This window comes from Panthera tigris, chromosome B2 (assembly GCF_018350195.1).
Source record: "Panthera tigris isolate Pti1 chromosome B2, P.tigris_Pti1_mat1.1, whole genome shotgun sequence".
NCBI lineage: Eukaryota > Metazoa > Chordata > Mammalia > Carnivora > Felidae > Panthera > Panthera tigris.
The window spans coordinates 110,380,982-110,406,797 of record NC_056664.1 but is presented as its reverse complement, the minus strand read 5'-3'; the positions used below and the strand labels follow the sequence as shown (position 1 = coordinate 110,406,797).

Genomic DNA, 25,816 nt, shown 5'->3' with positions numbered 1-25,816 from the left:
CACATTTTATTGGGTCCACACAAGTTTTCTACATACTGATTTTTAAGTGTGGTCATCTTGAATATGGGGAGTTTCCCATTGTTTCCATCAACTGCCACACCTCTGTTTCACCCATTCACTCATTTGGCTCTTGATGTCATTTCTGTGTGTGACCATTATGTGAAGACAATTCCTCTCGATATTATAATTTCTTAAATTCCTGATCAGCACTGGATGTCTTGGTTTGCAAGAGCTGCCAGACAAAACACAACAGATCAGGTAGCTTACGCAACGGAAACTTCTCATAGTTCTTTAGGATGGAAGTCTGAGATCAGAGTGCCATGATGGTCAGGTTTCTGGAAAAAGCCCATGTCCTGGCTTGTAGACATCTACTCCTTGCTATCTTCACATGGTGAAGAGAGAGCTCAAGTGGCTCTTCCTGTCCTTGGGACACAGTTCTATGGGATCACGGCTCCTCTCTTACGACCTCATTTAAGCTTAATTACCTCCTAAAGGCCCCATCTCCATCCAGTACAGTCATATGGGGGTTAGGGCTTCATGTGTGTATTTGGAGGAGACACAATTCAGTCCTTAGCACTTGGTAACCTCTGAGCCTCATTATTAGTAAATTAGCCGCTTAAATGTTTACCTTATACAATTAGAGTTGTTTAAATATTTCTTTTTGCGTAGTTGATGATTTGCCTTTGCATTTCTATTATATGTGGTTTCTCACCAGTATAAATTCCCAACTTGTATCATCTTTTGCATATGCTTGATATTGATAGGAGTTAAATATTTTTAAAAATGTCTTAACTGGACTCAAATGTAACTGAGTTATACTGAAAATAATAAAACCAAAACTGAGTAAACTCATCACTAGCAATTATTGTATATCATTTACCTAGCTAGTAAGCAGATTATTTAGAAAAAAATGCTCAGAACTTGAGAGAGAGAGAGAGAGAGAGAGACAGAGACAGAGAGAGGTCAGAGTCACATTTTGTTTGGCATTTGGACTATAAGAGCTTGTGTTACTGGAGATAATTTGACAAAAAACTGACGAGTGACTCTGTCACTGCCCCAATGTTCACAGGACAAGGGATAGCCTATAAATAATAGTGTCACCTTAAGTTTCATTGGATTCTAATTCTGTTGTTGTTGTTGTTGTTGGGATATGGACATAAATCAAGGAACTCCAATTCCCCAATTTGAGACAGATTTTGATAGATTATTCAAGTGTTTGGCTCCAGTTTATCTCCTACAAGAGGTTCATAAAACACCAAGTAGAAAATGTTTTGCCTATCAGTCTGTCACTTGGAAAAGGATGTGTCATTTGTAAAGTGGGACACTTAGGCTTCTATTGTTCTATTAAAGAGCTATTTAATTTGACATTTTATCCTGGAACCCAATATGGTGTTTAAGTGAATAACATAATGATGCAGGATTACAGGGCTTTTGCTAGTATCTCCTTTTACTCCCAGAAAAGGAGTCTTTATGCTGAGAACACTGGCCCTGAACAGGTTCCCAAGGAGTCCATGCTATCAGGCGATGCTGAGATCATGGGCTTTGTCAAGGCTTGCAGATGTGCCTGCAACTTCATTAACATAATTGATTAGGAACTAGGACATATTTAGTATTAATCAAGCTGTTTTTAGTGAGGTTGATTATGCACAGTCCTTGATGCACTATTTTAGTCTGAAACTTCCTTAGGACCAAGTTGCAAGAAAATGGCATTACATAAAAAGGAAACTGCATGTGGCACTAACGTATGCTATTTGATTTGAGGAATACAGATAGAACAGGTAAAATGTGGGAGCTTAAACATATTTTGCATTTTTTTTTGTTTTAAGAAAGTAGAGCTTATCTATACACTGGATTATTAAGTTTGTTCACAGGACATTGGCAACAGTTTAGAATTTTAACAGATTTTAAAAAATCATGGACCTTGCTGTGAATGAAACTGCTCTCATGTCTGTGAGGCCCTTAAAAGCTTCTGTTGTGTTTTCATGGCACTGAAAACAAGGAAAATCAGTTTCTCACAGCACACACTTCCTTCTTGGAAATCTTGGTGTGCTTCTCAAGCTATTTGTCTCATGCCTTGAAAATGTATCTTGCCGTCCTTTAACTTCGCTCCTCTCCCCACATCACATGCTTTGCACATCATAATGAAGTTTTTATTGCTTTAAATATTTGGATGTGAGGACTGATTGTATATTAAATCAGTTGTTTCCTTTGACTCCTCCTATATTTTTTAGGATATGTCTGGCCATGGAAAGTTGGCTACAATAGCATTAAACAAATCTCATATAACAATCACATCATGTAATCATTTCTGACATTGTCAATTGGCATTTAATTATGGATATAACTTAAAAGGGACTAACTTAAATATAATATTAATTCTCACATTCTTTCTAAAACAGTATTACATTTTGTGACAGAATTCCCATATCCACTGGGAGCTCTCCTGGGGCTCAAAAGACTGCAGGTTCAAAGAGCCACTAAAGCTACCACTTACCTCATTAAGAGAGCTTATCTACTGAGTTCCTCCCCCAAAGAAATGGCAACTGTTATATTAACATTAGGTTATTCTTATGTTTAGCCACTTTATCATCAAATGTTCATCAGAACTGTATTTCTCAGGAGGAATTAGCCCCTGACTCCTCTCAGACAGAATCCTCAGTGATTAAACAAACAGCTTCAGGCAACATTTTCCCAACCTCACCCCATCACCAAAAAAAAAAAAAAAAAAAAAAAAAAAAAAAAAAAGTTGCTTCATAAAATCGTAGTAGAAGCACAGTTACCAGATATGATCCCATTATTTTTTAATCAACAATGCGAAAAGATTTTTTTCTTTCCCCCTACTCAACATGGACATCCCCCACAACATCATGTTTTTTGTTGTCATTGTTCTCTAAAGAATAGAAGATTTCTACTCACATGTAATTATTCAACATTTAGTGTAAAATTGTCACAACTTGTCTATTGTGGCAAATATGTGGAAAGAAGTTATGTGATCCTTTATTAACTATATATTTTATGCTTAAGTTACTTTTAATATTCCATTATAAACATATAATTTACATAAATAAAGGCAAATATAATAAGGTAAATAAATACTGTATACCCTATCATCTTCTTGAATAAATATACAATTGGTACTTAGTACGGCAATTGTAAATAATATAATAAATGCCATCATCCATATGTGGGCAAAAGAACTCTAGAGAGAAGGCCAAGGACTCAGCTTCTAATCCCAGCTTTGACACTAATCAGTTATATGACCTTTGACAAATCAACTGACTTTAGGATCTCCATTTCTTCACCTGTAACGTGTGGGGACAGAACTTAAATGGTCTCTTTCTTTAAAATGTTTGTTTGATGTTTATTTTTGAGAGAGAGAGAGAGAGAGAGAGACAGAATGTGAGCAGGGGAGGGGCAGAGAGAGAGAGAGAGGGAGACACAGGATCTTAAGCAGGCTCCAGGGTCTGAGCTGTCAGCACAGAGCATGATGTGGGGCTTGAACCCATGAATCATGAGATCATGACCTGAGCTGAAATCACATACTTAACTGACTGAGTCACCCAGGTGCCCCTAAATGGTCTCTTTAAGTCCCTTTTTACTTCCACCCAAAGATTTTAAGCTTATTGTTTTCAGGCTGATGGGTTGGTAATTAACTGCCTTAAGAGCAGAGGGAGGACTTAATGGTTTTGTACAGAGGTTAAATAGCTACCAGAGATGTTTACAGTATGCTTGTGGTCTGGATAGAGATATCTACTTGGGACAACCAGGCATGCCCCTATGCAATGAATAGTACCACGATGCATTATTTACTGATGTACAGAAGTAAGTTGTACAGACCATAAAAGCTGTAAAAGTTAGGATGAAGATGAGATATGAGTGAGGCAAGGCTATACAATGAAATCACAAGACTTGCATTGGGCCATAAAGAGTGGTTTGGTAGGATTTGTGTAGAGGAGAATGAAGCATTATAGGAAACTTATTATAAAATTATTTCTTACCATAAGATGAATCCGAGGACAATGTTCTACAGGAGCTAGTAATGTTTTATTTACAATTCTATTAAACCAAGAACTTTATCACCTTAGCTCTTCAGTGAGATATATCCTAAGAAGCAAAGAGCATAAAATAATAAAATAGAAATTTGGCCCCAGTTCTTATTCCATTAACTCTATGACACAATGAATTTTATTGAACTTTAGGCCAATATAATATTTTTCTTTGTTTTGTGGTGAAATAAACTTATCTCTTTCAGCAATTTTTGATGGAATTGACCTTTAGGTATTAATTTTGATAAAATATATAAACCAAACTACTTTCACTAGTTATTTAACTTAGAAACTTAACACAACTAAATGAAATAATGTGTATAACAACTTAGCACATTTTTTAGCACAGTTAGGTACTCAACCATTAATTGCTCTTATTGTTATTATTTTTATCAGGAAATTTCTCTTATATGTATAATAAATCATTAAATATTATGGTAGTTTTAATTGGTATCTCTAGAAGATAATAATGCGTTAGTGGCATTAGTCAGTATATGTGAAACTCTATATAATTTCTTAGTATAGAATTTGGTTCATATCCTGAAGGGTTTTGTACACACAGCTAAAGATTTTATGCCACCTCACAGACTACATGAGCCTGCTAAAGCAATTGAGCAAAGAAGGAGTATGATCAGATTCACATTTTAGATTTATTGCGTCAGCCATAGAAAGAATGGATAGCTGAGCAGTGGAGATGGGGGTCTGGAGATGAGACAATTATAGGAGGCTACTGCTCATGAGGAAAAATTATGCTACTTTTCTTTTGAACAATTCCATTTAACCCTCAAAACAACTCCAAGCAGTACATATGATTTCACATCATTTTAGAATTTAGAGCTGATCAGAGAAATCTAGTAAATTGCCTAGGAGAACACAGCTATAACAGTGATATACAATTGACCTTCAAATAATGTGGAGATCTAAGGCACTGCTCGCCCCCTCCAAGCAGTCACAAATCCATGTATAACTTTTGACTACTAGAAAACTTAAGTATTGATAACCTACTGTTGACTGGAATCCTTATTGATACATAAATAGCTGATAATACATATTTTATATGTATTATATACTGTATTCTTAAAGGAAACTAGAAAAAAGGTTATTAAGAAAATCATAAGAGAGAAAATATATTTATACTACTGTATTTATACTACTGTATATTTATACTCTATTTATTAAAAAAATCCATTTGTAAGTGAACCAGTGTGATTCAAATGTTGTTCAAGGGTCAACTGTAATTGGAATTAGAAGCCAGGTGTCTCATATCCAGGTTTAGACTGTTTGCATTATTTTAAGACTAGCAATTAAGTGTTAGGGTTGAGCATGATTGCTAAAGTCTGTGTGACCTGAGTAAATGAATGGCATTAAGAAGAAGAACAGGTTTGGAGAGATGATAATGAGCTCAGTTTGGGGCTTGTTGAGTATGTAAGGGTCCCTGGCATATCAAGATGCAGAGGTATGGTGAGACATCCCAGGGCTAGCAAAAACAGGAAGGCTCTATCAGTCCTAAGCCTGAAGAGGTAGAGGAATGGAGTGGTTTACAAAGCCAAAAGCCCTGTAACTCTAAGAGAGATGCTCAGTCAGAGCTATGTCCTGCATTAAGACAACACATCATCAAAATTCTGTAAAATGATGTGTGTAATATCCTCGATAAGCCTGGGAGGGAATTGGATGATAACTCTTTTTTGTTTATTTTTATTTTTGAGAGAGAGAGCGCGCGCGCGCGCGCACACACACACACACACACACACACACACACACGAGTGGGGGAGGGGCAGAGGGAGACAGAGACAGAGAGGGACTATCTTAAGCAAGTGGAAGAATGTCAAGAAAAAGGGAAAGAAGAAGGGAAAGAAATGGGAGTTTTTCGTGGATTATGAAATATAAATACATTTTAATAGGAATTAAATATATTTCATAAGAAACTTGTGTCTCTAGAATTTTTCTCTCTTGTCATTTGGTTCTGATTTCCCACCACTGATTATTGGAAAGACTTTTTTTCTGAGACATTTACTTTTTCCTATTGACCTATGTGTAAGGGAAGTTTTTTCTACCCCTACACATCTAACAGTATAGTTAGGGTTGATCTGATTTGACCCTCCAGCAGGAGTGTTTATGGTGGGGATCAAGGGGGTGGCATCCACAAAGCAGGAAAGAGTAAAGGAGCCATTTGTTGATTAGAATCTGTTATTTGTTCTCTCATAACTTGTATCATCGTATCAAGAAAGTAGTTTTTACCCAGTATTTTGATCTATAAAGGAACAGAGAGGAAGTTAAGGATGACGTGGGCTGTGAATATGTGTGAACATGATCTATTAGTAGCTTTCTTATTATGGCATTCTGATTAAAACCTCTCATGCCAGCAAATTTTTCTCATAAAACATTTTATAAAAAATAACTGGATCCCTCCAAAGCTCTACTTTGTAAGTACCAGTATTTCTTTATAAAACATTTATTTGTTATTTGTGTCAGCTTAACCTAAATGTTTCCTCCTCTTAGACGAATTTGTTACAATTCCAAAAGATACTTTTCTTCTTCTCTAGAACAAAATGCATCTTTAAAGCCAGGTCAGTTTTAGCCAAATGGAGTAGAGTCTTGGCAACTGGTAACATAATAAAGGATTTATTGTTTTAATGTTTTTGTTTGATGTAATGTTTTGATGTTTAATGTTATGTTTAATGTTTTAAACATTAAACATGTAAAAATTTTTGATCTACTAGAATAGACCTTATATGTGGAAAGAGAAAACAAAAAGTTTTGTTACTACTTTGGTATAGTGCATGAGAGAGGATGGAATTTATGTAGCCCATGAGTTAAAATAAATGCAAATTCAACATATTAAAATGATTACAACTTTAAAGTTGTACTCTTTGAAAGGATACTTGTTTCCTTTTTAATATTGATGTCCATTAGACATATTATTAAAAATGGAAAGGTTTCCATTGAAAATCAGACTTACACACATGTCCAATAACTCTTAGTAATTTTAAAGTCAAATTGTTTTTGAAAATAACTATTCAGTCTTTTTAATTTATTTAGTAAATCAAGTCCTAACTTCTCAAGGATCTGTTATAAAAATAGCAGTATCTTTGAAATGGTGCTATAAGGGGATATATATTTCAATTTTGAATGATAACCAGCTTTTTCTCTAAATATTGATGAATTTGTCACAAAAAGAAAAGTTTAATTTTCTGATGTTTCTAGGCATTCTTTAAAAAAAATAATGTTTATTTATTTTTGAAGGAGAGAGAGACAGAGCATGCATGAGCAGAGAAGGGGCAGAGAGAGGGGGAGACACAGAATCAGAAGCAGGGTCCAGGCTCTGAGAGGTGAGCACAGAGCCCACAGGAGACTTGAACTCACAAACCAAGAGGTCATAACCTAAGCTTAAGTGGGATGTTTAATGGACTGAGACACCCTGGGGGAGGCCCTCTAGGCATTCTTAACATTCCATATGTAATGAAATACTTTTGCAATCCATTTCCAGATACAGATAAATATATATAAAAAAAATTAAGATGAAAATATGGCAAAAGTAATCTCTTGTAAATAATATGATACTGAAAATGAAAAGGTGTTAGAAAACAATCTTATCTTTATGTTTTTCTTACCTTTACTGAAAGACACATTGGAAACATTTACAATAAAAGATCTTAAAGAAGCAATAATTTTGCATAAAAATAAACTTTAAAGGGGTTAAAAGAGCTCTTCCAAAGTCCTTAAATGTGGGGAGCACTAAAAAAATCAAAACAAGACAAAACACAAAACAAAAGAACAAAAAAAATGGAATTGTACTATAGAAAGCTATCCAGGGATGTGTATGAAGAGGGAGAGCTTCTCACTTAGTGAAAGTCAATAAGCTTTGAGCATTTACTTTCTGAAATGTAAAAGCATTGAGGGAAAAAGAAAAACCAGAGTCTGTCTCTCTCATCTCTCTCTCATCTCTCTCTCTCTCTCTCTCTCTCTCTCTCACACACACACACACACACACACACACTCACACAGACACTCTGAGGTTGTCTTTGCTCTTGCACTTCTAGGTAGAAAAGTGAAAAAAAAAAAAAAACAGATGTGGCAACCTTCATCTATATAAATATAACCCATTCAAAAGTAATGAAATCACTTATCTAAAAAGCTTTTATCATTTTTGAAAGGTTTGAGGGAAATCTATCTTATCCATTTTAAATATCAAGTTTAATTAACATAAGAAACTTTTTTGCAATTTGAAAGCTATCAAAGAATCTTTCTCTTTGCATTCATTTTTGCATACTAAATTCAGAAGTAGAAAAAAATTTGTCATTATGTCAGAGAACGTCAGCCATAAGGGAGCTGAAAGATAAGTTTGACAACACAAAGCAAAAGCTAGAACTTCTTTTCTGTCTAAGGGTCTGTTCACTTGCAAGTTTTTAATAGAATTAAGTCCACCTCAAGCTTTATTTTCCATTTGCAGCGAGAGCAGGATGTGTTTATCCTTTAGTTTGGACTCCTTGTTATGTCAATTACAGGATTTGGGAAACTGGGCAAGTGTCTTTTTCCTGAGCAGATTTCCTCACAGGTTACAGGAGGTATACAGTTTTTACCTGAGGACCAAGTTAATGCTGACATCTGTAAGGTCAAGTGCTTTATGACCTTAATGAGTGACGTTCCAACCAAACTTAAACACATATGTTTGCCTTGCTCAGACCATACAAAATAATTATGGAGATCCCTTCTCCACAATCCTTTTGAGGCTTAATGAACCGTATTATGGTATCTTGAAAAAGTTTGGACTTACATTGATCAGATCTAGAGTCCTTTGGGACATTTCCTTTGTGAATGGTATGATATCGCTAGGAATTCTCAGCAGCGCCTGGGTGGCTCCACCAGGTAGGCATCCAACTCTTGATTACAGCTCAGGTCATGATCTCACAGTTCTCTGGGCTGACAGTGTGGAACCTGTTTGGGATTCTCTCTTTCCCTCTCTGTGCCCCTTCCCTGCTCCAGCTCTCTCTCTCAAAATAAACTTAAAAAAAAAAAAAAGGAGTTTGTAAGAGGTGCCTGCAGGACAGGAGCAGTCACTCTGCACCTCAGTTCCCTCAGCTGGCCGTGGCAATAACACTGGCCACCCTCTGTCCAAACCAGGCTCTACGGGCTATTTCCAACTCTGTGCTTACTTCCCCCAGAAGTAGCTTTTGCAAGTTTCACATGGCCTTCTTGGTTTTGGGCCTCTGCGATGGTTCCCTTAGATTCTACCTTGAATATCCTTCAAAGTCTTTATTATAATTGTAAACTTCCCCACTTATTCCCATACCTAGTGTTCCCGGAGGGAATCTTTTAACACTATAGACCCTGGCAAGGGGTCTGACATAAGGGAAAATAAACGTCTGTTGATTGAGAAAATTGTAATTTTAAAAGTCTCCGGGCAGTCACTGAAAGGTGCGATGGAATTGCTGATTGTGAATTGTTTGTTGTTAATAGCTGATAATGAGAGGAGCTGGCTTCCAAGAATAATTCAGCTATCACTAACAGAAAAGCTAAGGCAAAGACATCGGATTCAGGTTCGGACAGGCCAGTTTAGTTATGCCAGATAATTCAAGTGAAGTCCTTAATTTAGAGAGCTTTGCTGCCATAGCAACCTAATTACAATGTAAAGTGAGGTACTCCTACCATGATTCTGTAATGTTACATTCCTTCAAGAGTCCCAAATATAATTCAGAGGAAGAAAACAAGGAAAAAAGAAAAATATACATATATTTGTGTTTTATTCTTTTACTTTCTTATTCTTCGATACAAGATCGCAGTCCAATGGGTCACTTAACACCACTCAGTGACAGCCAAAGTTCCTCTTAAAATGTAACTCAGCGTCATATAATTTCTCTGCTCGAAACCTCTCAGTGGCTTCTTATCTTACAGTAAAATGGGACAGTCATACCGTGAACAACAGATTCTATGTTCAAGGTCTTGGCAGATATTTTTCCTTCGTCTGAAAAGTTCTCCCTGATAGCCCAAAGCTCTCCTGCTGTTTTTCAAGACACTTTTCAAATCTTACCCATTCTAAAAGATTTACACTTCTTCCTTAAAAAAAAAAAATGCAATGCTTCCTTCCACCCTCTTATTCTTTAATCTTCCAAAACAAGCTCTCTTTTCCTGACCCTTATTACCACCTGACATTATATATTCATGTAAATGTATTCATATATATAAATATACATATATATATATGAATATATATATAACACACATATTTATTTAAAGCCTTAAAAACTGACTTTTTCCCACATTTAACATTTTTGAAGCCACAGCAAGGCCAGAGACCATACAGTAGCTATTTACAAAGCTAAAACTTTTTTAAGTTGCCTACTCCCGGCAAAATTAAGAAATAATGCAAGAAGCATGCTTCATTTGGAGAATAAAGGGATACATGGGTGAAGAGGGCCCTAAAATATGCTCTACTCATTCCCCTGCCTTTTATGGTTGACAATGGAAGAGTTACTCATAGTTACATAAGGCAGCGGCTACTAATTATAGCGAAACCAAGACTGGAATCCGCTTCATTCCAGCACAGCACCGCTTCATAACATGTTAAACCTACTGATGTACTTTTTTTCCTGAAGTTTCTTAATATAAAGTATTCCAGACACAGCCTCTCTTCATACAGAAAAATAAGAATTCGTGTGCATTTTCTTAAATAGATCAATAAATATCGTATCTAGAAAAATTACTGAAGATTCTATGTGGTCAGATTTTTATTGTTTCTAAAATAGCGTAATAGCTACCCGCTGCCAACATTTTATGAACATTCCCTCTGGTCTAGGCACTTCAGCTCAGTGTCTCCATTCTTCACAACAAACCAGCAAAGTAGATTTTATTAGTCCCATTTTTCAAATGAGGACAATGAAATTCAGTGTGTCACACCACATTGCCCAATTTCCCATAACCAGAAAGGGTCAGAGACAGAATTTAGACCAAGGTCATCCATGCTAGCACCCATGCTTTCTCTCTTGACTCATGCTTCTGTATGATAACAATGGAGAACTGTAATAATCACTGCTGTCATTGAACTTATCTGCTTGTGTGAAGCTTCCCATGCTCATGGAATGAGTGGGGTTCCAGGCCAACCTTTGCCGCTCTAAAGAAATAAAGTGAAAGTGGCAAGATGTGTTAGAATGCATTGTTATAGAACAAACACACCCTTGTTTACATGACTCGGACCAAGAATACATCCATCCTGGCCATAGAAGGTTAGAAGAGAAGCAGCCATCTGGAGTGTAAAATTTGGATACTCCCTACAGTAGAAAAGAAAAGAGGGGACGAACAAAACATAAGTTGAAAATCCAACATTTGCATTTGTTTTCCCATTTTGCTGGGAACAGGCATCTTAGAAAGCTTTAGGATTATAATTAACTATTGTTCATTCTCTGGGTTTGAGATGGCATAAAAACATTTAAAAGCAAGAGAAAAGCCCATTGTAAGGGCTTAGAAAGTAAAAAGTAAGTCATTTAATTTTTCTTTCATCTAATGTTAATTTATGCAGAAGCTAATAACATATTTGTGGCTCAGAGCTGCTCCTTGTGGAGAGGATTTCTCTCTCAACCTGTGTTCCTGTGATCCCTGCCATATAGAGCCATCATTTCAGGGCGTATGACACTTTTGCCAGAGAGAGGCAATACACTGATAAGTTCACATTCTACAGACACGTTTAATTGCTACCCCCTCTGAAAACCAATGGTATTAAATGTTCTAACTCTTCTCTAGCTGCCACAAACAAAATAGCCAACAACTTGGAAGAGAGGGTGAGGATGAAATTAAATATTTGGGTGCATAGTCAGGCGGAAAGGGAAGAGTGTTGTTGAATGTTGAGGGAGATAAAAGTCAGGGGAAGGAGTATTTTCATAAAAGAAATTGGCAGGATATTCTGAGCAGGGTATAATTAAATTGTTGTGTCTTTTATAATTCCATTAATTCCACTGCTGCCAAATCACCTATAGAATAGAGACAATAGTGCTTGAAGAAATGCAGAATCTTCAATTTGATGTTTTAAGTGAATTCACCATGAATAAAGTAAGCCCCATAATGACAGCTTAAAGGTCTAATTCATAAAAATGTTATTAAAGTACATTATTTATACCTGCTTTTTTGTGGACTTCTGCTTTTATTCATGACTCTCTCAGTGTATGGCCATAATCACAGGCAGAGTGTAAATGGAAGTATTAATTCAATCTGAACTAAGGCAAGAATACTGTATCACCACAATAAAATTCCAGTTATATTAATTTAAAGGGCAGAATTTATTGCACAAGAGTATTCTCTTTAAAAAAAAATGAAAAGAGTGTCTTCCATCTTATGACCTCAAATATCTACTTTCATTCTGAAGTTCAATGTAAGATTGACTAATTGGCAAGAACTTTTAAATGAAATATTTATTCATCTATATTATGAAACGGAGAGATTTGGATACTGAGTTGTGATCTTATTGTGACTACAGTCTTGCTATTTGATATGGGCTAAGAAATATTTACAAGTAATCTGTATTTTAATTAATCCATATTCTGGCACAAATGTTTAGCAAATGCCAATTCAATTGTCTGGCATATGCATTTATTTAGATAACATGGAAAATACCCTGCTATGTAAAATTTCTCCCAGACAAGCTGAAAGTAATAATACTTAAGTCAAAAGTATCTTTATTCAGAATTTTAAACATGATTTGCATATTTAATATGTATAAACCTTTAGGAAAAGGCAAAGTGGAATTCAAGTGGTTTATTTCTAACTCTGGAACTATCAGAATTGGACTTGTTGACTCTCTACTTCTGACTGGATGGGCTGTAATGGCACACTGCAGACACATTTAGACAGAGTGTGAATATCTTTCTCCCTATGACACCAGCTTATCTCTAGGAGCCATGAAAAGGGGTTCTTTATAAATTATACTTCTAACACTGAAAGTGTTGTCTTTGATCTTGTAGGTAAAAAATCTCTATACCTAAGGGAATGAATTAATTCCTATATTTAATGAGAGGCAGTCATTAGTAGACAATTTCAACATTCATACTAGAACTATGCATTGGATTTCTTCAGCACAGTAACAATCTCATAATATTTCTGGATGATAAAAATCTTTGAATGCTTGGCATCTATATGTGTGAGGAGAGACAAAGGACAGATACAAAGGTGTTTCAAATATAGGTAAATAGCATCACTAATTGAGGATAAGAATTAGTCATCTTCCAACATTAACTGAACTTAGAGCTGCCTCAAACCTAAAAACACTGAATATTCCATTTCAACAACTTCTACATGACTTTGTTATGAAATGAGTACACTCACCAGAACAATGTCCAGAGATGACCAGTTGTTAACAAGGCTGTGGCTAGGCATTTGAGGTTCCCTCTGCCCCTCAGATTAAGATTTCTCAGATCTCTGAAAAATAACTCTTCCACGAGGAAGTCCAGAGCCACCACATGCTGCTCTGTGTGGGACCCAGACTTACTGCAAACCTCTGGGTGCAGAGTGTGAGCACCCTCGTTGATACAACCACTCAGAAAGGGCAGTGGAACTTATGTCCCCAACACACTGCCAGACAGATGTCACCAGGCTCCAAATGCCTGTTGACAAGAAGCAGATTTGACAAACGGTTAAATCAAAATAGATCACATTAATGTCCTCCTGTACTACTTCTAATGAAACTAAACATCTGAAAGGAAAACAAAAAAAAGTATTTCTTTTAGTTTACCTGCAGTATCTTTCCCAGATATGATGTTTTAATTTCATATATTACTATCTTACTTTAGGCACCAAACAATTGCTTGGTTCAGAAAGCTCAAAGGATCTTGTTCATTATTTATAAACAATATTAACAACCTGCAATTTTATGCATTTACTGTGAGCCAGGCACTGTGCGGAGTGCTTTGTAAACATGATCTAACTTTGAGAGGAGTACTATTATTTTACAAATGAGGAAAATAAGGTTTAGTGAGATTAAATCACTTGCTCAAAGTCACAAAGCTATCTGGAGGCAGAAGTGATTTCACAGTAATCCTTCATTCAAATCTTGGTTTTTCCTTTGTATTACATTTTCCTGAAAGAAATATTTTCAATTTTCTTCTCCAGAAAAAGAAGAGGAAAAGAAGAAAGCTGAGAAGAAAGTGACTTCTGAAACAAAAAAGAAAGGTGAACAATTTAAAAACTAACACAGAAACCAATTAATATCCTTTTACAATACTACTCATAAAGCTCTTGTTTTCTAGGAAAGACATTCCCTTAATAATTTTATTGTTATTGTTGTTAGCAGTCTTGAAATTTATAAATATTCTAAATAAGGTTGAATTGATAAATTTTTAAAAAGAAAATTTATGTCTAAACACTTTTCTAAATTGTTACTGATGGAATTTTTTTCTTACTGAGGAGTGGTACTCAGTTCTCTCTCTGCAAATACAAATACGAAGTTCTTATTCAATTCATTCAGTTTAATAAAAAGTGTCTATCAAAAGGGCAACTATTGAATGTATAAGGAAAAAAAAACCTAGTTGATTGATATACTGTATTTTGTTATTTAAAAAAAAATTGTTTTAATGTTTATTTATCCTTAGAGAGAGAACAAGCATGAACATGAGCAGGGGAGAGGCAGAGAGAAAGGGGGACACAGAATCTGAAGCAGGCTCCAGGCTCTGAGCTCTGAGCTGTCAGAACAGAGCCTGATGGGGACTGGAACTCTTGAACTGCGAGATCATGACCTGAGCCTAGGCTTAACTTACTGAGCCACCCAGGCACCCTTATTACTTTTAGATGGTTGTTTTCAAATAGTGCATCTGAAGTTTCAAGTGAGCTCCAGAGATTTCTGCTTCTGACATGCTTCCAGTGGCTTGATAGCCCAGAGACCTTTCAATATATTCATTTTAATGTCCTTTAGAAAAACTATTGAGGGGCGCCTGGGTGGCTCAGTCGGTTGAGCATCCTACTTCGGCTCGGGTCATGATCTCACGGTCGGTGAGTTCGAGCCCCGCATCGGGCTTTGTGCTGACAGCTCAGAGCCTGGAGCCTGCTTCAGATTCTGTGTCTCCCTCTCTCTCTGACCCTCCCCGTTCATGCTCTGCCTCTCTCTGTCTCAAAAATAAAAAATAAACATTAAAAAAAACTATTGAATAATAGCAAAATTGATAATGGCATATAATATTTCCATTGTCATGAGAATTTTGTTTTTGAGCTTAGCACAAATTTGCTCCCTTCCTGAGGAGGAAACACAACAGAGGTCCATTTGTGTTAGGAAGTTGCTGGTTTGCTCATATTTGACACTACTGTGGCAAGGATTTAGGATTACTCTATAGAAGATGAGTTGGATGCCATAATGGCAGTCACATGTGCCCCAAAATACAAAAGAATTAAACAGACGCCTAAAATGAGTAAAATTTTCTCATTTTACTACCAGAAAAAGAAGCTGTCAAAAAGAAAACCGACAAGGAAACTGCCATTGATGAGAAAAAAAAAGGTATTGTACTTTGTTTCCTTAGTCAAATTATGCTCACAATGTTTGTTCATGAAAGAAGTTTGGGGCGATGTAAACAAACTGGATATAGGTACTAAATCTGTGCATGTTCAGGCTGTCAAAGCAAACATTGCACTGGACGAAATTAAACATGCAAGGAAGGCTTTATTCAAGGCTGTTGCAAAAGAGGATAGAGGCCACAACTCATTCTGAACTCAATTTCACTGAAACAAAGAGGAGGAGGGTTTTTAAGAGCTGCAATGGGGTGGAGGGTTTAGGCCATGTGTGTGCTAATGGGCCTGACTCAGAGCAAAAGTAGACTGGTTTCTTAATTTCATGACTGGAGTGCAGTTTTACAGCTTGGAGCAAGGCACTCCAAGGAGTTAGATTCTTACTATCCCACAGAAACGGGGAGACTGGGGTACTATTGTTCTTGATGATTACATTTCAAAGGGATGGCTTCCTGCTCCCTGAGAAAGGTATTCTTGAGTTAGAAAACCAGGAAAGAGCCTTTTAAAAAGATTTCTATTTGAAAGGAGCAGAGAAAGAATTTACAATTACAAGTCTTCTGAAGTAATTGCTCTAAGTAAAAGGAGGGTAAGAGCCTAAGGTCAGAAAGAAGCCTGTCTAAAGTTTAGGGAGGCTGAATTCAGAGAACTTTAAGGCCATCCTGGTGAAGACATAATGAAATTGAGAAGAGCTACATAGTATAATAACACCGCTTTGCAAAGCTAAGAAGCTCGGAGAGAGTAATGCAGACCATTAAGAAAGAGCGTTGTTCAACAGCTTAGATTTTTGCTTTATACTTAGTCATGCTTTAATTCTTGCTCAAACATGAATACCAGCTTCTATTCAGGTTAAGCTTAAGTCTAGGTGAAAAAGATAGTTGTCTCACATTATGAGATATTATGGTTTGGTGTTAAGTGTTCTCACCCCCAAATATTTCCTCCACTAGTGTCAGTGATGCTTGAAATTCCACTATTAGAGATATTCCATTCCTTTGAGTTATGAAGGAATTGTCCTCTATTAAGATGCAAATCTCCTAGGCCTGTGTGTATGGGCTAACAAACTAATTCTTCTCAGTTATTAACACTTAAAGTGAATGAGATTTCCAGACCCTTTCTGTGTAATAATAAGCTGGAAACAATGCCCTAGAAAATGGGGTGGTAGGTAAGCTTAAGTGAAGGAGAGGTTGAAGAGAGAGCTTCAAGGCAGGCTATTGTGTGGAGAGAGAAGGACTGGATAGCATCAGTGAAAACGGTTTTCTTCTAGGAAGTAGATAGCTTATCTAGAGGGGAAAAGGTGATGGTGAAGGATCCTGAAAAGGAAGGCCACCGAATGCCAAACTAGATACTAGTTAGTAACAAATAGGGGTTGCAGGAAGTCCCCAACATCATGCTGTAAGCAGGGTAAAAAAAAGTGTAAAGTATTAACAGTTGCATGATTGTATGACTCATGAAATGCTCAAGAAGCGACCTCCAGGTGTTCTGTGGGTCTGAGAACTGATAGCCAAATATTTTACTTTGCATTCAAATTTCCGTTATTAAGGGCATATTATTGTAGAATCTGTTGTATTGTTGAACATTCATTGAGTTTGACTTAAAACTTTCCTTATGCCCCTGGTGAAATACGTACCTTATCATAAGAGAGGGAAAAATGCAATTTTGGCTATTTGATGGCTGCTTGGGTCCATATATCTGTGACATGATTGGGTGCTAAAGGGAAACAAGGTTCTCCTTTCTGGACCATCAGTTTTACCAGGTATTTGCAGAAGAAGTTTTGAATTGAATTGTAATCTCCAAAATATTTGTCATATGTTTGCAAATGCAAAATCAGAAAATACTTTTGGCAAAACTCAGTGATGTGCATGGTTGTCGTTTTAGTTTGGTTTTAGTTTTTTAGGAGAAAGGCAACATGCCTTATGGACAGTGAGTGATGGGAAAATTTGATATTTCTCTGCTACTGGGAGACCTGTGTTATTAGCCCAGCAGTCATGTCAGAGTGAGGTTATGTACCACTGGCAACAGAACTGATTATGCCAATATCACTCCCCACAAGGTCAGGCTCATCCATTCACTGCCTACAAGGCCAGTGCTCATGTGCTCATCCACTGAAACAGAACTAACTGGGTGGTTGCTCAGCATACCTGGGGAAGGCTGCTCAGCTAGCGTTGAAAAGCAAGTTTGTCCTTCTTGGAACCAGTTTTCTGTGTGTTTGTTTGTTCGTATGTTCACTGTTGATGACACAAAATACTGTTGGGTCTTAAAAATTAGTTCAACTTCTTAATGAAAATATGTGCAAATTGTTTGTTTATAAGCTCTTAACCCTCCAATACACTCAAAATTGTGTGTGTGTGTGTGTGTGTGTGTGTGTGTGTGTATGTGAGAGAGAGAGAGAGAGAGAGAGGTAGAGAGAGAAAGAGAAAGAGAGAGAGACAGAGACACAGAGATTTAATTAATGTTAGTTTATAACTCTTGTTTCTTTTTAGAGTTTAATAATTCTCCAATTGTATTTTCATGTGAGAGGCAATATGGTTTAAAAGCAGCCAGTTTGAAATATGACAATAGTAATTTCTAGAGATAACGAAAGAAATTGAAAATAATCTGAAATCTTGAAGAGCTGGGGCACATATGTCATTTCTTCCTAAAATAGTCAGAGGAATATAGCAGAGTGTCCGATGTCACTACTCTGGCCCCAAAGAGTAGAAAATTTACAAAGCATAAGATATGCCTAGATACTTATGGGATTTACCACGATATTTTATTATATTTATATTGACTTTTGTATTATTTACATTTATATAACATATAAAGTTACTTACATATTATATTGTTATTTTATTTTATTACATGTATATTTTATAATCATGTAGATGCAAATGAACCTGAGACATAAATTCTATGATAAATGAGCCTCTACTGCCTGAAACTAGTAAATCACACTTTGCAAATGATCTATGCTATGGAAAATGAGGGTGGGATTTTACATGATATAAAATTGCCAGTTCACAAGTTAATAATGGTTGAAACAGGGTAATTGGTGCATTCAGGTTCATGATAATAATCTCTTATTTTGTATATGTTTCAAATTGTTCTGGTACAAACAAATATGTGCCACTTATAAAACACTGTATGAAATGGCAAAAAATAGTCACCAGGATATTTTTACAATGTTATGAGGTAAGTTTCAGTCTGAACACCATGGAAAACGCAATCAAGAAAGGAAATAAAAACCTTTAGAAAATATCTCCCTGTGTTTATATGACACTTCAGTGTTAGACATACAAACCACTCAAGGTAGACAAGCAGAAGGACTTCCATCCAGGAAAGTGGACACAGCACAGTTGTTGGAAGCACCGGAAGAACACTGAAATCAAGGAGCTGTTACTAGATTACTGAGCATCAAGGCCTGTGAGTTGGTCAGGAAGTGGCTTCACTCATCAAAGCTGCCTCTTAACACCCACAGACTAGATCCTGGAAATGTTGAGGCCAGCCTAAGCAACTAGCTCACATCAAAGTGACCTGTGCCAAAATTGTCTGCTTCTCAGTCTCCTATAGGTGCATCTAACTGGTAGAATTAAATATACTGCAAGTGAGTCTGGAAGATGCAGGTTTTTGGCATTCCATGTTTTCCATCTGGAAGGAGGATTAAATGGAAGTTAAAAGAGGCCATCTAAGGTATCTATAATAAAGATACAGAAATGTTTTATAAGATAAAACTCACATAATAAAAGAAGGTTTTTGAAGGCCTGAATTACACAAAGATGGGTCAATCAAGCAACATGATAAAAATGTGGCAGTTTAAATGCTCATAAGACATAGTCAAATATAGTTTGTGTTATTCTTTACCTAAACTGTAGATAAAAGACATTCTTCATCACTTTATTTCACAAAATGGTATTTTTGAAGAAATAATGTTCTTAGTGCTTGATGAGGTTATAATGGTTAAAAAATTAACAAGTTGCTTTCCTTATAATGAAACAATTATAACCTGGAGAAAAAACATAAACCAGGATAGAATAAGATCAAAACTATGATTCATTTCTTTCAGATTGGCATTTCTGGAGTTATAAGTTATCATAAATTTTTTGGACTTAGATTCATTACCACCCTATAATGTTTACAAGCCTATTAATTATGAAGATAATTTTGACTTGATAACTGATAGATAATGGCGTAAAATGATGTTTCATTATCACACTTTGCAACATGACTTTTTTCCCAAGAATTATCTGAATAGGAGTATAAACTATAAGAAAGATCCTGAAAAAACATACTAGTTTCTCTGGAATAGCTGCTAGAAAAGGACAAATTCACTCATCCATGTATTCTTGCATGCATTCTTATAAAAAATATTCACTTAATGTCTACCATATACCAGCCATTGTGCCAGGTGCTGAGTACACAGAGGTAGATAACTGAACATAAACCCTAACAGAGTTTACATTTTGATAAAGGAGGCACACAGTGAACATGATGTCCATAAGTCCACCTTGGGATAAGGGCCATAGGAGAAACAAATTTGAGGCAGTTAGGAGAAAGCAATGAGTGGGGATAGGGAGCTATTTAAATAGATAAGCTTGTTAGAGCAGGCTTTTCTAAGAGACAGCATGTAACCTGTCAGGGGGCTCGATCCCATGAACCATGAGATCATGACCTGAACCAAAATCAGGAGTTGGATGCTTAACCAATGAGCCACCCAGGCACCCCTTTAAGAGACAGCATTTAAACTGGAATCTGATATATTGTCAGGATCCAGCCATTGATGTGTGCATCTTTATGTGATGTGTGAATGTGGTATGTATGTGTGTGTGTGTGTGTGTGTGTGTGTGATAGATGTATATGTGCAATATGTATGAGAGGAAGTACAAGGGGTCAGAATATATAGGGACATATGTAAGCGTTTATTAAAAGTATAATAGGAAACACGAAGGATATTAGCAGTGTAGAAAAACATTTTCATTTATACTTTACACAAGTATATACTCATTTTGAAAATGGGTTAGAGGGAGAAAAAGAAGAGGTAAGCCAATTAAAAGATGGGATCATTTACTGAGATGAGGAAGCTTATCTGGGGAACAACTGTGATAGAAACAATCTAGTTTCCTCTTGAGTATGTTAAGTTTCAAGTGTATGTGACATATTATTCACATTTTATATCAGGAACTATTTTAGCTGTTTTTTGATACTAACTCATTCAATCCTTATAATAAGTGAATAAATAAACTGTTCTAATCCTCATTATAAGTTGAATAACCTAAGACACAGAAAGGTTAAGTAACTTGCCCAGGGTCACACAGTTAGTAAATGTCAGGGCCAGGATATTAATCCATCTACTCTACTCTAAAAAGGCAGTTAAATACATAGGTCTGGATTTCAGAGGGGATTCTGAAGTAAAGCGACATATACAGAAATCCATATAGATCGTATTTGTTTCTCTGGGAATAGATGAGATTACCCAGAGAGATTGTGTCAAAAGAAATAGAGAATAGAATACAGAATGAAGACCTGTGGAATTCCAACATGTAGAGATTAGATAATGGAAAATAAAGCAAAAGAGGCTGAAAGAACTGCTAGAGAGATTAAAGGAAAAGGAAAAGAGTTTGGTATTAGAGACATTTCAGAAATGGATGTTTCAAGAATCGTGAAGTTATCAGCCTTGTGAATGTTACTTAAAAGCTGTGACACAAGGGCAGGAAAGACAAGAGCACTTCCTATAGAGTGAAGGAATAAAACCAGATTGCAGTGGAGGCACAAAAATGAAGAGGAAAGCAGTGATTTTTTTTTTTTAATTGTGTCTGCATAAAGGTGGAAAGAGTCTTTTTTGTATTGTTTAGTTTTGTTTTGGGAGGTGAATTTGGAAGCTGTGGACATCAACACAATTTGAGAGACTGATGCTCAAAAGGACAAGGTATGAGTGGAAATCTAAGAATTAATCGAGAATTCATTGTTTGATGAGCACATGGGTGAAAAAATAATCTGCTTTTTTTGAGATAATACCACGATGCTCCAGTAGTCAAAACCTGGTGTTTTCAAGTTATGAAGAAGAATCTATCTAGATTGTCGTATAAAAAGAAGCATGCATTTGAAGATATACATGAAGATTAGGCAGCTCTGGTGATAAAACTAAAACTCCAATAATAAATACATTCTGAGTTGAAAGCCTTGGTTTTAGAGATAGACATATCAAAATGTCCTTGATGTTCACTGAATAGGAAAGGGTAAGTTTGTGAAATGTACTTTAATGTTTTTTAAAGAATTATTCATTCATAAAAAACAACTCATAAGGCTTGTGCTGTGTTAAAGTATGCAACCATATATATTTCCACAGAATATTTTCAATGATTGTTTGAGGCAAATACAATTAAATTCTGCACAAACTAAAATGTTTGACTATTTTATTTCTCTATATAAGATCTACTTTTGTCATTGAGAAATTGTAAATGATACTTTACAGAAGCTTATAGCTTGGAATATGTCATTAAGTTTTATGCCTACCAGACATAGAATAGCATCTATTTTACTTCATGAATCTTTTGTAATGGATTGTTCGAGCTACTAGAGCTCAAAATAATTTACATGGCAGATTGCAGACCACTAAAATAAATTTATGTGTAATTAAAAGTAACTTCCTATATATATGTACAGATAAAGATAATACATAGCATCTTTCCAATGTTTTCACTTTTAAGTTTTAGTTTAAAAGAGCAAACTTCTATTTTCCATACTTGTATTTTGAGATGATTAATTATAGGTGTTTATGCTCACCCCATCTCTTCCTCTACTTGAAAAACACTTGGTTTTAGAAAGTTATGTTATATTTGAATTTTGTATTTTATGCATATGTATTTGGGTAGAATTTAACAAACACATCGGCTAAACATTATTTGTTACTCTTTGAAACCTAGATTAATTTTTTCCAGAATTCTATAAATTTTGCAGTAATCTACCAGCTAATATCAAGTTAAAAAAATAGGTACTTCACACATTTTTGAGTGATATTCAGACAGTTATATTAATGCATGCCCTAAATGAAATTATTAAAGAATTTGTTCAGGCAGGTAAATAATGAGTTATCTGGCACAAATAGACTTGATCAAATTAGTAATTCCCAGCCTTGACGTAGGGGTGCTCTGTAATTACAAGGCAACCGTATATTCCTTTAAAATTAGCTTTTTGTTCCCAAATAGATCAGGCCGCAAGTCCAAGTTCAGGTGATGGCAGCTTGACTATATTAAAAACATTTACAATGCTTGAATTGCCTTGAAGGCAAAAGAATATATTTTCAAAGTGTTTTGTAATCACAGAAATGTAAGACAATAGTTGCTTATTCTCTACAGGGCAAGGGATTTTGTGATGGAATAATACAAGAACGTCTGCTGACTTTTTACTTAATAATGATATCTTTGATTACCTCTTATATCACATCTCAATTAGCAGGATAGAAGCTAAACTGCTTCAGAAAAGGTGAGAGAGAATTAATATCATGCCATGCTGTGGGATCTCTGGGATAATGCTCCACGTTCTAGCTTTTGGTTTCAACAATACAAAAGTGTGTCTGGGTCGAATGCAAACAAGAAGTAAATGCATTTTGATATTTATTTTATTTTATTTTATTTTATTTTATTTTATTTTATTTTGAGAGAGAGAATGAGTGCAAGTGGGGGAGAGGGGAAGAGGGAGAGAGAGAGGGAATCTTAAGCAGGCTCCATGCTCAGTGCGGAACCTGACTCAGGATTCAATCCCATGACTGGGTGATCATGAGCTGAATCAAAATCAAGAGTCAGATGTTCAACTGACTGAGCCACTCAGGCACTCCAAGGCATTTTGGTTTAAAAAAGAATTTAGAGACAGTAGTGAACATGGTGGAGAAGTAGAGGGACCCGAAGTTCCTTCATCCCTCAAACTCAGCAGTATTGAGTCCAGAAGACTTGTAATTCCAGGAAACCAGACTACAGAGTGACAGAAACATCTCCAGGGGCCCACCAGGACAACTTGGCAGACGATAGGTGTATGATAGTGAAATGGGACAGATAAAACGGGTGGCGTAGGCATGGAGGGGAGGGATCCCCTTCTGTGGAGAGACAAAAGGAAGAGAATGAGAGGCTATGGAAGTTTAGGATTGTACTTGGACATGGGAAAAACCACAGACCAGGGAATGGAAAAAGTGGAGAAAGAACCAATTTCTAACATGATCCAGGTTTGCGGGTCTTTCTCCAGACTGGGGCTGGCCACCCTGTATGCATGCCCAGGGAGGAGGGGAACCAGCCCCGGGCTTGGTAGTGAGCTCAGAGGTGCAGTCTGAGAGACTGGTCCCCTCCCTCCCCTGAGTACTGTGGGAAGAAAGTGTATAGCCGCTTCAAGGACAAAAGACCCTGCAGGTGCCCGACAGCCAGAGGTGCTTTGTTGGCTGCTGGGCAGAGTGGCATTACCCCAGAACCAAGGCCGGCCGGTGGAGTGGGATTCTTTAAGACATCAGGGTTTGAATCCCAGCCAAGCACCTGGAGGTGAGGGAGACAGTGGAGTGGGACAAACCGGCTTCACAGGCCCATGAGGCACTGTGAAGAAGGCCTGAACGGAGTGGTCTGGAACACCCAGTCTGGGGAGGAGAGACTGGAGTGTTGCCATTTTTCTCCCCATCACCTACAAGGAGGGGCTTCAGGGAACAAGACAGGGGGCCCACAGTGGAGGCAGGACCACCTATACCAAACCATGCCCCTCTGTGCCTGGTAACTGCACATCTAACAGAGCAAGATTCACACTGACTGAGCCAGACAGTCCCTCCTCCAGACTAGCACAGCCACAGGTTCCAAGGCACCGTCAGATATTGGTCCAGTGGTTTTGCATTTTCTGATTTGATTCTTGGTCAATTCTTATTTTATATCCATATATATATATTTTTTCTTGTTTTCTTCTTATTACTTCCCTTCTCTATTCTGGTTGTTGGTTTGTTTAAGCAGACATTTTTAATCTAATTCTTTTCACACCTCTTCTGTATCTCCTTCTTCTTTATTTTCCTCTCTGTCTCTCTGTCTCTCTCTCTCTCTGTGTCACTGTCTTTCTCTCTGGAATAAGCTGTATAGCTTCTCCGATTCTCTGCCTTGTAAATTTTTTTTCTTTCTTCTTTCCTTTTTCCCCAGCCCTGTCTTTTTGTATGGGATAAGGCATCTCCACTACCACCCTCCCCTTTTAAATTTTTTTTTTCCAGGGTTACTTCAATGAAAAAAATCAAAGCACACCTGGTGGAAGGTCCAAACCACCACTACAAGTAGGGAGATAAAGCAACCAGAGTCACAATAACATAAAGCATGCAACACATTCCAAAAACACCTCCTGAAGGGCCAGGCCCTGGACAGTGTATGACTTTTAATATAGTAGTTTTTGCAGGTGCAGGGCACATAAGCTATTTTCACACACAAAGGACAGAAAACTATCCAAAATGATGAAATAGAAGAATTCTCCTCAAAAGAAATTCCAGGAAGAAATGACAGAAAATTCTTCAAACAGATATAAAAAATATATCTGAACGAGAATTTAGAAAAATAGTCATAAGATTAATAGCTGGGCTTGAAAAACAGCATAGAAGACAGAAGAGAATCTATTACTGCAGAGATCAAGAAACTAAGAAATAGTCATGATTAATTAAGAAAAGTTGTAAATGAGGTGCAAAATAAACTAGATGCAGTGACAGCAAGGTTGGAGGAAGCAAAGGGGAGACTAAGTGAAATATAAGATAAAATTATGGAAAAAGATGAAGCCGAGAAAAAGAGATAAGAAAATACTAGACCATGAAGAAAAAATTAGAGAACTAAGTGATTCAATAAAACGTAATAATATCCATGTCACAGGAGTTCCAGAAGAAGAAAAGAGAGAGAAAGGGGCATAAGGTTTGCTTGAACAAATTATAGCTGAGAACTTCCCTAATCTGGGAAAGGAAGCAGACATCCAAATTCAGGAGGCATAGAGAACTCCCTTCAGATTCAACAAGAATAGGTCTTCACTGCTGGCTATCATAGAGAAACGGCAAGATACAAAGACAGAGAATTCTGAAAGCAGCTAGGGACAAATTGGCTTTAATCTACAAGGGTAGACATGTAAGGGTAGTAGCAGACCTGTTCACTTAAACTTGGCAGGCCAGAGAGAGGGGCAGGAAATATTCAGTGTGCTGAACAGGAAAAATATGCAGCCAAGAATCCTTTATTCAGCAAGGCCGTCATTCAGAATTGAAAGAGAGATAAAGGCTTTCCCAGACAAACAAAAACTGAAGGAGTTCGTGACCACTAAACCGGCCGGGCAAGAGATCCTAA

At 36.6% G+C, this 25,816-nt stretch overlaps 1 protein-coding gene across 1 annotated transcript in view; it reads left to right on the top strand.

Moving 5' to 3' along the window:
• Positions 1-25,816, top strand: part of TRDN (triadin) — a 391,552-nt gene that overhangs the window by 153,150 nt on the left and 212,586 nt on the right. Inside the window, exons 11-13 of the mRNA XM_042987108.1 lie at positions 11,814-11,818; positions 14,145-14,198; positions 15,454-15,513. Of these exons, the coding sequence (XP_042843042.1) occupies positions 11,814-11,818; positions 14,145-14,198; positions 15,454-15,513 (119 nt within the window). The remainder of the gene's footprint in view (positions 1-11,813; positions 11,819-14,144; positions 14,199-15,453; positions 15,514-25,816) is intronic.